The 14,099-nt window shown below is 34.5% G+C and overlaps 1 protein-coding gene across 4 annotated transcripts in view; it reads left to right on the top strand.

The window, feature by feature from the left end:
- Window positions 1-14,099, top strand: part of COL21A1 (collagen type XXI alpha 1 chain) — a 186,351-nt gene that overhangs the window by 124,601 nt on the left and 47,651 nt on the right. For 3 of the 4 annotated variants that reach the window (XM_073810876.1, XM_073810873.1, XM_073810875.1), the window contains one exon: window positions 13,187-13,240. The exons of the other annotated variant lie outside the window; for it this stretch is intronic. In XM_073810876.1, the coding sequence (XP_073666977.1) occupies window positions 13,187-13,240 (54 nt within the window). The remainder of the gene's footprint in view (window positions 1-13,186; window positions 13,241-14,099) is intronic. 4 annotated transcript variants of the gene reach the window in all.

The raw sequence follows: 14,099 nt of genomic DNA, 5'->3' as shown, positions 1-14,099 counted from the left end.
ATTTCATCAGTTTTGCCTCTAATGCCCTTTTGCAGTTCCAGGATCCAATCCAGGATACACCACATCGCATTTTTTTTTGTCGTGCCTCCTTAGTCTCCTCTAATCTGTGATGATCAGTCTTTTCTTACTTTTTATGACTTTGATAGTTTTGCAGAGTGTTACGTTTTCTGTAGAATGTCACTCAATTTGGGTTTGTCTGATTAGACTGGAATTATTTTGGGAGTGGCAGAGAAGGATAACACAAAGGTCAGTACCCTTCTCATCATATTAGAGAGTAAATACTATCCACATATCTGATCATTGGTATGTTAACCTTGGTCCCTTGGTTATGGTATTATCCATGTTCAGTTTACCCATGAACAACGTGGGGGTCAGGGCCACTGACCCTCCCCACAGTTGAAAATCCTAGTATAATTTAAAGTTGGCCCTCTGTATATGTGGTTCCTCTGTATCCATGGATCCGAATCCGTGGATTCAACCAACCAGGGATCACGCGGTACTATACTATTTATTGTTGAAAAAAAAAAACGCATATAAGTGGACCCCTGTAGTTCAAACCTATGTTGTTCAAGGGCCAAATATATTTGTCAGGTTTCTCCACTGTGAAGTTACTGCTTTTTCCTTTCCACATTCCATTTGGAATCGAGTCTACAAATCCAGCCCCTATTCAAGATGGGGAAGTATCAACACAGCATATCATTCCACTTATGTTGGTTTTCTTTAATTTACCTCAGCAATGTTATGTGGTTTTCAGTGTACATGTCTTGTATGTCTTTTGTTAACTTAATACCTGAGTATTTTATTCTTTATACTCTTACGAATAGCTTATTTTTAATTTATTTTTGTTTGTTGCTAGCATATGAAAATACAATTTGTTTTGGCATATTGATCATATATCCTGCAATATTACTAAATCTGTTTATCAGTTCCTGCAACTTTCTTTGTAAATTCCTTAGGCTTTTCTGCATAGATGATCATACTGTCTGCAAATCAAGACAGTTTTCTTCTACTATACCAATTTATATTGATATGACTTTATTTTAATAGTTTTATTGCACGGACCCAGCCCTCCAATACAATATTGAGTAGAAGTGGTGAGAATGTACTTCCTTGCCTTGGTTTCTGACAAGGTGGAGAACGTTCAGTCTTTCAGCAGTGTTACTTGCTGGTTTTACATAGAAACCCTACATCAAGTTGAGGAAATTCCTTTTTATTACTACTCTCTCGAGCATTTTTTTTTCTTTTTAATTATGACTAGATGTTGAAATTCATCAAAAACCTTGTTTACATTTATTGAGTTGATTATATAGTTTTCCTCCCTTATTTCCTTAATATGATGTATAACATTGATTTTTGTATGTTGTGTCAAACTTGCATTATTGGGATAAACCCCAATTGTTCATCTTATATTATTAATCTTACATATTGTTGGATTCAATTTGTAAATATTTTTTTAAAAGACTTTTGTGTCTATGTTCATGAGATATATGGTCATTAGTTTTCTTGTGATATTTTTGTATGGCTTTGATATCAAAATAATACTGTCTTCTATTTTCTGAAAGAGTTTTTATAGAATTGGTATCATTTCTTCCTTATACGGTACAATTCATTAGTGAAGCCATTTGGACCTGGGCTTTGTGGGTGTGAGGAAGATTTTAATTACTAATTCAATTCCATTGCTAAATATTGGTCTATTTAGAGTTTTTCTTTCTTCTCAATTAAGTTTTGGTAATTTGTACCTTTCAAGGATATAGTCCATTTCATTCAATTTTCAAATTTGTTGCCATATTTTGTTTATAATGTTGCATTATTCTTGTCCTTTTGATGTAGGATTTGTAATGTCCTATCTTTCATTCCTGATATTATATATTTTGTAATAATGACTTATTATTGGTAGTTACAGTTGAAATCAAACACTACAGGGTTTTTCCTTCATCTGGGCCTGGTGCTTTTTTGTTGAGTTTTTTCCTTGATAACTTCCTCTTATCTCTTACATGAAAATTTCTTGGCTTAAGCAATGATAATAAACTTCATATTCTTAGAAAATTAGCCATTCCATCCGGATTTTTCAAGTGATTTCTATCAAATTATGCAAATTCCTCTCATGATTTTTAAAAAGTTTTCTGTTTCAATGATTATTCTGTTGTTTCTTTGAATATTTATACTTTCCCTTTCTACTCTTTTTTGTGTGATTATGTAAGCTTTTGGTTTCTCTACTATGTTGGTTTTTATTTAAAGATCAAACATTGTAATTTAATTAGTAACTTCATTGATATTTCCAGTTTTTTAAACTTGTTAATCTATATTCTTTCTATCTTTTTTTCTTATATTTTTTCTATATTTCATAATTGGGAATTAAATTTATTTATTATCATTCTTTCACTATTTTTTGCTCTTAGTATTTAAATTATAATTTTTTTTCTGATCATTACTCCAGTTATACCCCCTTGATTTTAATGTGTAATGTTTCCATTAATATTATTTTTTAGAATTTTTGCAATTTTGGTTTTATATTTGTTTTTCCAAGAGTTATTTAAAAGTTAAAAAAAGTTTTTTTTAGGTTGAGAGGCATTTAATTTTGATTCTGTTATCAATTTCTGGTCTTCTTACACTGCATCAGGAAATATTATTTGTATAATTTCTTCTTTATGGGATTTATTGAATTTTAGTCTTTGAACTATTATAACTATTATAACTACTATAACTATAACTATTATAACGATAATTTTAGTCTTTGAACTATAACTTAAAACTATCAGTTTTCAGGAGTGTTCCCTGTGCATATGAGAAGGTGAATCTCTATTTTGAGATGTGAAACTCAGTACCCATTCATTAGACCTATTTCACTGACTATCTTTTTGAGATCATCTGTATACTTAATTTCTGGTTTGTTTGACGTGCTTTGGACAGAGTGTGATTTGTTAGTGTCCCTCTTAATGCATTTCCATCTACTTCTCCTTCCATCTTCTGTTTCATGACGGATTTTATATTGTTTGTTGCATAGTTATTTGCAACTGTTATAACTTCATTTTGAATTGTGGCTTTAGCATTATAAAATGTCATTTTTGTCTCCTTTAATAATTTTTAGCTTGGATTCTGCCTTGTCTTTACCAGGATTACATTCCTCCTTTCTGATTATTTGGATTGTTTGCAGAAACAATGCCCATCCTGCTGTCGTGTAGCTTTAAGCTTTTTGAATCACTTTGTTGTAGTTGTTTCTCTTCTATCAAGCATAGAATTGGTCTTTCCTTTCTAAAGCAATCTGAAATATTTTTATTATTGACTGATAGGATTGGTCTTATGTCTGCATAATGATTATGTTATAATTTTATTATACTTACTCTGTGCATTATGCTGTATTTACTGTACTTCTTAATGTGATCTATTATTTTTTCCTTTTATTTTCTTTGGGATTTAGGAAAATTTGTATATTTTTCTCAGTGGTCTTTTTTTTCTTGCAGTTTTATTGAGATAATTGACACAGCACTAAGTTTCATATTGTGAGATGTTTACCACAATGTTTGGTGAACATGCATCAACTCATATAGATACAAAAATATAGAAAAAAAAATTTTTTCTTGTGATGAGAACTCTCGATCTACTCTCAACAACTTTCAAGTCTACTATATAGCAGTGTTAACTACTAATGGTCTTTATACTAATACCTTTAGTAGTCTATAAAGAATACATTTTAGAGTTCCTTTATGCCCCCTTTGCCTTACTTAGGCATATATTATTTGTTTTGTTAACTTTAAATGATACCCTATCATCTATGTGGCAATTAATCAATTTACTCTATTTTCTTCTTAATTATTTAATCATACTTTTACTTTGTCAGATCATATAATATTTATAAACTATTTTTCCACTCTTTCCTCACCTTTGTTTCAAATTTGCAATTAATATATTCAGTGTTCATCAGCAGCACCTTCACCAATATCCCATAGTCATCATTTGGGCTGGATGAAACTTCTCCTCTGGTATATTCCTTAGGAAGGGCTTGTGAATACAGTATTCTCTGAATTCTTATATTTTAACATGTTTTTCTATATTCTTGTTACTTTAAAAACAGCCTGACTGTCACTATTTTGCCATTGCCATTATCCCTTTAAACCCTTATCTGCTGCTTTTCACTGCTTTTCTCTGAATTTCTTTGAAATGTTGCTTCATTGCTGTCCTGTATGTTTCTGAGACCAACGTAATTGTCTTTCCCTTGTAAGTGGCTATGTCTTTTTGTATGAAAGCCCACAGTGTTAAAAAAAATACTTTATGTTTAAAGTTTAATAGTATAAGTTGTGTCTCAGAATTAAGAATTTCAGTTATCCCAAATCCTGTCAATAAGTAGATTCAGGACTATTAATTCTGGACTGTTCTCTTGGATTATAGTTTTAAATAGACATTCTATTACATTGTTTTTGTTTACATCTAAGGACTCCAATTATAGACATGTCAAGACTTCTTTGAATGTCTTCTACCACTATCACTTTCTGAATCTTTATATCCTTCTTAGATGGAAATATTAAGAGAGATAAAGGGAGAAAGTGACAATAATACAACAATATTAGGGGACTTTAACTCACCAATTGCATCAATGTAAGATCATTCAGACAGAAAATCAATAAAACAACACTGGTCTTAAAAGACACCATAAACCACTATATGTAATAGATATCTATAGGACATTCCATCTAAAAACATCAGAATACACACTGTTTTCAAGTGCACATGGAATCTTCTCTAGGGTAGATCACATGCTAGGCCACAAAACAAATCTCAACAAATTTAAGAGGATAGAAATTGCATCAAGCAATTTTTCTGTCCACAATAGTATGAAACGAAAAATCAATTACAGAAAGAAAATGGGAAAAACACAAACACAGAGAGACCAAACTTTCTACTAAAAAACCAATGGATCAATGAATAAATCAAAGAGAAAATCAGAAAATATTTACCTTGAGACAAATGAAAATGGAAACAAAACTTTCCAAAAGATATGGGATGCAACAAAAGCAGCTGAGAGGGAAATTCATAGCTATATAGGCCTTCCTCAATAAGCAAGAAAAATCTCAAATAAGCAACCTAATCTACCACCTAGAAGGATAAGAAAAAGAAGGACAAATAAAGCCCAAAGTTAGCAAAAAGAAGGAAATAAAAAAGATCAAGAGGAAACAAATAAAATAGAGATGAAAAAAAGAAGAAGAAAGAAAGAGAAAATCCCAGAAAACATCAATGGAAACAAGATAAAGAAAACTGATAAATCTTTAGCCAGGCTCACCAACAAGGAGAGGATCCAAATAAACAAAATAAGAAAGGAAAGGTGAAATAACAACTCACAGAGAGAGAAAAATCATAAGACAATACTATGAACAATTATACACCAATAAATTGGACAACGTAGAAGAAATGGCTAAATTTCTAAAACGTACAGTCTCTCAAGACTGAGTCAGAAGAAGTAGATGATTTGAACAGACTGATCACTAGAAGTAAAATTGAATCTGTAATAAAAAAAAAAGAAACTTCCAGTAGACAAAAGCCTAGGACTGGATGACTTCCCTAGGGAATTTTAGCAAACATATACAGAAGAATTTATACCTATCCTTCTCAAACTATTCCAGAAATTTGAAGAGGAGGTAACACTCCCAAATTCATTCTATGAGGCCACCATTACCCTGATGCTAAAATCAGACAGTCACTACAAAAAAAAAAAAAAATTTACAGGCTAATATCTTTGATGAATGTAGATGCATATATCCTCAACAAAATATTAGTAAACTGTATTCAACAGTACATAAAAATGATCATACACTATGATCAAGTTGGATGTATTCCAGGGTCACAGGAAGCTTCAACATATACATATCAATCAATATGATACACCATCTTAACAAAAGGAAAGACAAAAATCATATGATCATCTCAATAGATGCAGAAAAAGCATTTGACAAAATTCAACATCCATTCATAGTAAAAAACCCTCTCATCAACATGAATATAGAGGGAATATATCTCAACATAATAAAGGACATTTATGACAAACCCACAGCCAAAATAATACTAACAGTGAAAAGCTGAAAGCCTTCCTGCTAAAATCAGGAACAAGACAAGGATACCCACTCACACCACTTCTATTCAACATAGTATTGGAAGTCCTAGCCATAGCAATCAGAAAAAAAAAAGAAAAGAAATAAAAAGCATCTAAATTGGAAGGGAAGAAGTAAAACTGTCACTATTTCCAGATGACATGATACTATATAGAGAAAACCCACAAGTCTCCACCAAAAAGCTATTAGAACTAATAAATAAATTCAGTAAAGTTGCAGGATTCAGGATTGATGCATAAAAAGTCTGTTGCTTTTCTGTGTACTAATAATGAACTAGCAGAAAGAGGAACCAAGCAAAAATCCCATTTAAAGTTATACCAAACAAAATAAAATGCCTAGGACTAAACTTATCCAAGGAGGTGAAAGAATTATACTCCAAAAGCTATAAAACATTGATGAAAGAAATTGAAGATGACACAAAGAAATGGAAAGATATTCCATGTTCTTGGATTGGAAGTATGAATATTGTTAAAATATCTATACTACCCAAAGCAATCTGCAAATTTAATGCAATCGCTATCAAAATACCCATGAGATTTTTCACAGAAGCAGAACAAATAATCCTAAAATTTATATAGAACCACAAAGTTCCTTGAATTGCCAAGATTACCTTGAGAAAAAAGAACAAAGCTGGAGGTATCACACTCCCTGACTTCAGACTACACTACAAAGTTACAGTAATCAAAACTGCATGGCACTGCCACAAAAACAGACATACCGATAAATGGAACAGAACTGAGAGCCCATAAATAAACCCACACTCCTATGGTCAAAGGAATCAAGAATTTACAATGGAGAAAAGAGAGTCTCTTCAATAAATGGTGCTGGGATAACTAGACAGCTACATGTAAAAGAATATAATTAGACCACTCTCTAACACCATATACAAAATTAACTCAGAATGAATTAAAGACCTGAGTGTAAGACCTGAAACCACAAAACTTCTAGAAGAGAGCGTAGGCAGAACTCTCTTTGACATAAATCATAGCAATATTTTTTGGATCTGTCTTCTAAGGCAAAAAAAAAAAAAAAAAAAAGTAAAAATAAACAAATGGGAACTAACTAAACTTAAAAGCTATTGCACAGCACAGGAAACCCTCAACAAAGTGAAAAGGCAACCTATTGAGTGAGAGAAAATATTTACAAATGATATGATGTGCAAGGGATAAATATCTCAAATATATAAACAGCTCATACAACTCAATATAAAAAAAAAACCCAATTAAAAAATGGACAGAAGATCTGAATAGACATTTCTCCAAAGAAGACATACAGATGGACAGCAGGCACATGAAAAATGCTCAACATCACTGTTAGACTAATGCAGATCAAAATCACAATGAGATATCACCTCATATCTGTCAGAACGGCTATCATCAAAAAGAACACAAATAACAAATGTTGGAGAATATGTGGAGAAAAAGGAACACTTGTACACTGTTGGTGGGAATGTAAACTGATACAGCCACTTTGGAAAACAGTATGGAGGCTTCTCAAAAAACTAAAAATAAAATTACCATGTGACCCAGTAGTTCCACTCCTGGGTATATATCTGAATAAGTTAAAACACTAATTCATGGGGGCTTCCCTGGTGGCGCAGTGGTTGAGAGTCCGCCTGCCGATGCAGGGGACACGGGTTCGTGCCCCAGTCTGGGAAGATCCCACATGCCGCGGAGCGGCTGGGCCCGTGAGCCATGGCTGCTGAGCCTGCGCGTCCGGAGCCTGTGCTCCGCAATGGGAGACGCCGCAACAGTGAGGCCCGTGTACCGCAAAAAAAAAAAAAAAAAAACAAAAAAAAAAACACTAATTCAAAAAGATATATGCACCCTGGTGTTCATAGCAGCACTATTTACAATAGCTAAGATATAGAAGCAACCCAAATGTCCATCAACAGATGAATGGATAAAGAAGATGTGGTGTATATACACAATGGAATATTACTCAGTCATAAAAAAGAATGAAATTCTGCCATTTGCAACAATGTAGATGGACCTAGAGTGTATTATGCTTAGGGAAATAAGGCAGAGGAAGACAAACACTATATGTTATCACTTTTATGTGGAACCTAAAAAAATAAAATAAAAGAATATATAACAAAACAGAAACAGACTCACAGACATAGAGAACAAACTAGTGGTTACCAGTGGGAAGAAGGAAGAGAGGAGGGGCAAGTTATGGGTAAGGGATTAATAGATGCAAAATACTCTGTGTAAAGTAGACAAGCAACAAGGATATATTGTACAGCACAGGAAATATAGCTGTTATTTTGTATAACTTTATAAAATTTGTATAACTTTAAAGAGAGTATAAACTATAAAAATATTGAATCACTATGCTGTACACTTGAAATTAATATAATATTGTAAATCAACTATATTTCAAAAAAATAAGTACATAGATGAGAGGGAAAAAGACATGAATATATAATTCTCAAAACCAAAAAGATGTAAAATGGCTCTTAAATGTATGAAGATGTTCAACTTCACTCATAATAAGACAAATACAAATTGAAACCATGCTAAGATATAATAACCCACCCATTAGTTTGGCAAAAGTTCAAAAGCTTGATAGTACAGTCTGCTTGGCAAGGCTGTGAGTAAACAGGCATTTTCATACATTGCTGGAAGCAAAGCAAAATAGCAACCCTTACAGGGATATGTGACAATAATTGTGCCAGGCAGAATTGAAAGTGGCCACCACCTCCTGGTGCTCCAGCCTTTTCATAAACCCCTACCTTTGAGTGTGCCCAGGACCTATGACTTGCTTCTAATCAACAGATGTCACTCCTGTAATGATGTTACATTATGAAAAGCTCCACTTAGAGCCTGCTTGCTCTGGGGAATTTCCTTGCTGGCTTGATGAAGTAAGTAGCCATTGGTGGCAATGAAACAAATTCTGCCAACAAAGTGAGTGAATGTGGACGAAGATACTTCTGCAGTCAAGCCTCTAGATAAGAACACAGCCCAGCAGACCTCCCAATCAGCACCTTATAAGACCCTACACAGGGGCTTCCCTGGTGGCGCAGTGGTTGAGAGTCTGCCTGCTGATGCAGGGGACACGGATTCGTGCCCCGGTCCGGGAAGATCCCACATGCCGCGGAGCGGCTGGGCCCGTGAGCCATGGCCGCTGAGCCTGCACATCCAGAGCCTGTGCTCCGCAATGGGAGAGGCCACAACAGTGAGAGGCCCGTGTACAGCAAAAAAAAAAAAAAAAAAAAGACCCTACACAGAGAACTCAGTAAAGCCATGCCCAGACTTCTGGCCCCAGAAATTATGAAATAATCAATATGTGTTGTTTCAAGCAGTTAAAAAATAATTCACTCTGCCTAAATTATAATGCCAAACCATAGTGGTACAAATTAAAAAATAATATTATTTGAAAAGAGTGTATCCTGAAACAAATCATACGAGTAAAGAACCGTTAAAACTCCCATTCTTTGGTGGCAGCAGACTAGCTAACTTTTCTGGATCTCTCCTTCTGTTTCTAGAGCTGTGCAAGGCACTTTCACAAAGGCTCTTATTTTAATGGTCACACACCTTCCACCAGATTTTGAGGATTGCAATGGCCACAAACTAAATTAGTCCCCATTCTTTTATTTTTTTCTGGGTGAGTACCAAAGACCACCACATGAAAGGAAATACACAAGCAATGCAAGTTTCACATCTCTGTTTTGGGTTAAATTTGCTTTTTAAAAATAACTGGTTTCTTGTGGAATAAATCATCTTTGACATTAGCTGCAGAGACTGGATTGAGGAATAATGTTAGCATGACACTTTCTCAATTATCTTATATCAAGAAGGAATTAATAATAGAATGGCAAAATGATAAATTAGAGGTAAGGACATGCTATATGCCTTTTTCTCTACCAGCCAAACATATTGGTTTATACCAGGATCTCCAGGTCATAAAAGCAATCAAGTGATCAGATTAAGTTCTGGTTATAGTATTGAATTTCATATACTAGTTGTGTATCACACTGGATAATTGTATGGAAAATGACTAAGCAGAAATCATCCTTTCATATCCGAATGAAACATTATTAAAAGAATGAAGAAAGAAAACAAAAGAATGAAGAGAACATTCCTACATAAAGATTACTGGCCATCATCTTGTAATTACACTGCATAATCTTCCAACAGCATATGCGATAGCCCTACCTGCAAATGTTTTTCCCATTTCCTTTATCTTCTCAAAATCGAATATTTAAGAATAAATCATCCATTCCTCCTTCCTTGATGTGCTCCAATGGTTGTAAAGCAGGGAACATATAGTCTTACATATATTCGTATATTGTGTTCAGCACTATTCTAAGTATTCTGGGTGATTAAACAAAAAACAAACAAAAATACCTCATATGGGATGTGTTTCTTGCCTTTAAAGAATGTGCAAGCCAGGAAAACAGTTCCTACATAGAGACACCTACTGAACAATGATCTAAACTACAGATTTGCTTAAGTAAGATGGTCACATATGACAGTACCTGGAGGTGAGAGAAGTTAAGCGACCTAATGACTTACAACTCTGCCATCGTTCTCAAATCATCAGAATTAGCTGTTCACATAAATTTCTGGGCCCTGCCATGCAGAGTTTCTGACTCAGTAGGTCTGCAGCAAGGCCTGAAAGTTTGCATTTTGAAGTTCCCAAGTGAGGCGAAGCTGATCTGGCTGGGTTGGGGACCATCCTTGAGAACCACTGACACGGGTGATTCCACCTGATGTTATCAAATTGGTCCCGCTGTTACAAAATCAATACTCATAAAATGTTGGTAGAGAGGAAAGTTGCCTTTAATCAGAATGCCAGCAATCTGGGGAGATGATGGACTCAGTGTCCTCCCAAAAACCACCTCCGAAGATTCTGCTCAGCCATAAAAGCTTTTAAAGGGAAACAGGAAGTAATCTCAGTTAATCATTGGGCTAGGGGGTCAGAGTGGTTGCCATCCCCCACTGTATGCCAGCTTGAGTGCAGACTTGTCAACTCCTCGTGATCTTTCTTTAGATCCTATCTCGTTCACACGGTTTGCAAGATTACTGAATGGGAAGCTAGGGAAAAGTTCTGGTTATCTGGTAATTACTTATTCTTCATTTCTACTTCTTTGATCTACGGAAAGAACCAACAAGTTAGGCAAAGTATTATGTGATCAAAAGATTTGAAAGGTGTGCTAGGGCCAGAGATGAGTAGAGCACAGGGGTGCCTGGTGTAAGGTTAGTGTCAAGACAAAGGGGTGCCCCCTGCAGAAAGCTCTTTCCTGCAAAGAGTTTTTTCCTGCCCGAAGCTACTTACACTGACTACTGCTGTGAGTGTCGAGTTCAGGATTGTTATTGTATAATTTCCCTCTGGCATTAGGACCTGCCATAGCCCTTTTCTCTAATCGTTTAGGCTTTTTAACTTGTGGCTTTTGTGAATCTAACATCCATCTCTGTTTCTCTGATATTTTCATAAGATTTTCTGTAGAACCGTTGGGTAAGCAGGACCTCCCTGCGCTCTAGTTTGGTTAATTTACAGGAAAACATTATCCTTTTCCCCTTCTATCCTCAACTGTCATCTAGTGTTTGTAAATAAAATTGGAACAGATGAAATATTTGGCTTTAGCTGGTATTTCCCTGTGCTAATGAATTGCAAGGATTCATAAAAGTGGGGGAAGCAGTGTTTATATAATGTGATAAGGCTGGATTTTTTTTCCTAAGGGCTGATTGTGTTAGCCAAGTATTATTGGTTCTTCCCTCTGTGGTTCATTTTGTACAATTTGGGGAGTTCATTAGAATATGAAACTATGGAAAATGGTGTTGGCATATGCTTCAGCACATGTATTCTGAGATCTTTTCCCCCTTAAACTTATTTTGACTCAGGTATTTGAGTTAGTTACAAGAAAAATATTTTCGTTTTTGTTTTACTTTCTCTCTTGCTCTCATGTAGGATGAAATGTTCTCTCTGGTACAATGCCAAGTGTGGCACAATTGTTTGCAGAGAACTTTGCTTGTTAAGATGTAATACTTTGCTGAGCAGACACACAGTATCAAGGCTCTTGATGACTGATAGATTTCAAGAAGTCTAAATGTTTGAGGGTGTGTGTGTGGTGTGTGTCTGTGTCTATTTCAAGGGACTCTCCCCAACCGCTCTTTATTTTCGTCCAGGCATTTTAATAACTGTATTGATCTGTGGATATTATACATTTTAGGATTAAATTCAGCTAATACTTATTGTTTTAGTAGGCATAGTGTCAGATACGTTTTTACATGCTAGCAATTGATTCATTTGGGAAAAACTTAAAGCGTTCCAGAAAGTGGGTGTAAAATAAGGTGCGTAAATAATTCGAGCAGAGTAATTTGAAGATATATAACTGAAAACTATTATAATTTGAACAGCTACTTAAAATACACGTTTTAGATGTTTATTTTAAATAGATACTGGATTAAAGTGCTAAATAATTTCAAGTAATAACCTATAAATAGCTGCATTCTTAATGAAAGTTTTCTTTTGATTTTAAAATGCAACTCTTGAGAGGCAAGGTCACATTATGTCCGACAGGTGAAAAATTTTAAAGTAAAAATAAAAATAGATATGAAAAAGACTGATATAAATGTGATATAAGTCACATTTACTTTGAAGAGAAGAATAATCCTATTCTCATAAGAAGTATACAAGTACCCCAGTTATTTTATAACAACTCAATTATCTGCTGTCATGTATAGATTTGATATTTATATAGTCACCTTATGAATTTCAGAATGAGTTATCTGATGTCAGGAAAAGTTGATATCAATAATCCAGACAACAAGGACCTACTGTATAGCACAGGGAACTATATTCAATATCTTGTAATAAACTATAATGGAAAAGAACCTGAAAAAAATATACATAAAACTGAATATATATGTATAACTGAATCACTTTGCTGTACACCTGAAACTAACACAACATTGTAAATCAACTATCAATTTTTTAAAAGGAAAGGAAAGGAAAAAAAATAATGCAGAAGTAATTTTTGTTTTTGTCTATATTTAACATGCTTTAGTATGTAATGTCACATATTATTTTAGTGAGCATATGTGCAAATGGAATTCTCTATTTCTTTTTATCATTAAAAGGGAGAAGCAGGACCTCCAGGTGCTCCAGGGCAGGATGGATCACGGGGTGAGCCTGTGAGTACCTTCTTGATTCAGTTCTAAAGGATGACGTCCTTCTCCTGTCATAAAATTCTTTGACTATTTAAGTTCTCCTCCCAGATGCCCTATGCTTGTTCAGTGACTTCCAGACTAGGATTGTAGAAGTTCTTTGTGGAATACTGTAAAATATTAAAATATTCAATCCTCTTTTACAAACTGGGAAGAGTTTTGCTAGCAGGAAGTTTATGTGATGAGTCTAAATTACAAAGTTCTAAAAAAAGACAAGCATGGTGCTGAGACAAGGAATTATGGCAGTGAGATAGTGGAGGTTATTTAGATACAATCTCTCCTCCTAAACCAGCAGATAGAAAACTGAGAGTTACTGAGTGAGACTTTATCCCCTCTCCCGCCCCACCCCATCAGCTCAGAGAAGGCAAGAAAAGATCCCTTATTCCTTTTTCTCTGAGTCCTCTGTCTTTCCTGCTGAATGGTGGAGAGGAAGCCAGGTTTGCTGTGCCAGGAGATGTACTCTGTTAGGAAAGTAATCAGTAGATTTTGTGTCTAAAGTTTGCCCATGTTATCTGTATATAATTCTTCTGGGCTGTACTCTCTTCCAACTAAGAACATATAGCATTATGTTATTCTGTTATTTTGACAATTAATGAAAACTTGGTTGTTAGTAATATATCTCATGAAGATTGATCTTTACCATTTATGAAAAAGCTTTGAAAACAGGAAAAAAAAGAAAGTTTATGTATTTGGTGATGCAAAGATATGAAGACTCTTGGGTTGGGTGTGGATGCTGGTTTTAAGTATTTGTAATGAGTGTTTTGGCCCCACTAAAAAGGATATATTTACTTTATATGTTCTATAATGTGGCAGCCAAGAAAATTAG

This window comes from Tursiops truncatus, chromosome 10, assembly GCF_011762595.2.
Source record: "Tursiops truncatus isolate mTurTru1 chromosome 10, mTurTru1.mat.Y, whole genome shotgun sequence".
Classification (NCBI taxonomy): Eukaryota; Metazoa; Chordata; class Mammalia; order Artiodactyla; family Delphinidae; genus Tursiops; species Tursiops truncatus.
This window is presented reverse-complemented; position numbering and strand designations above follow the sequence as displayed.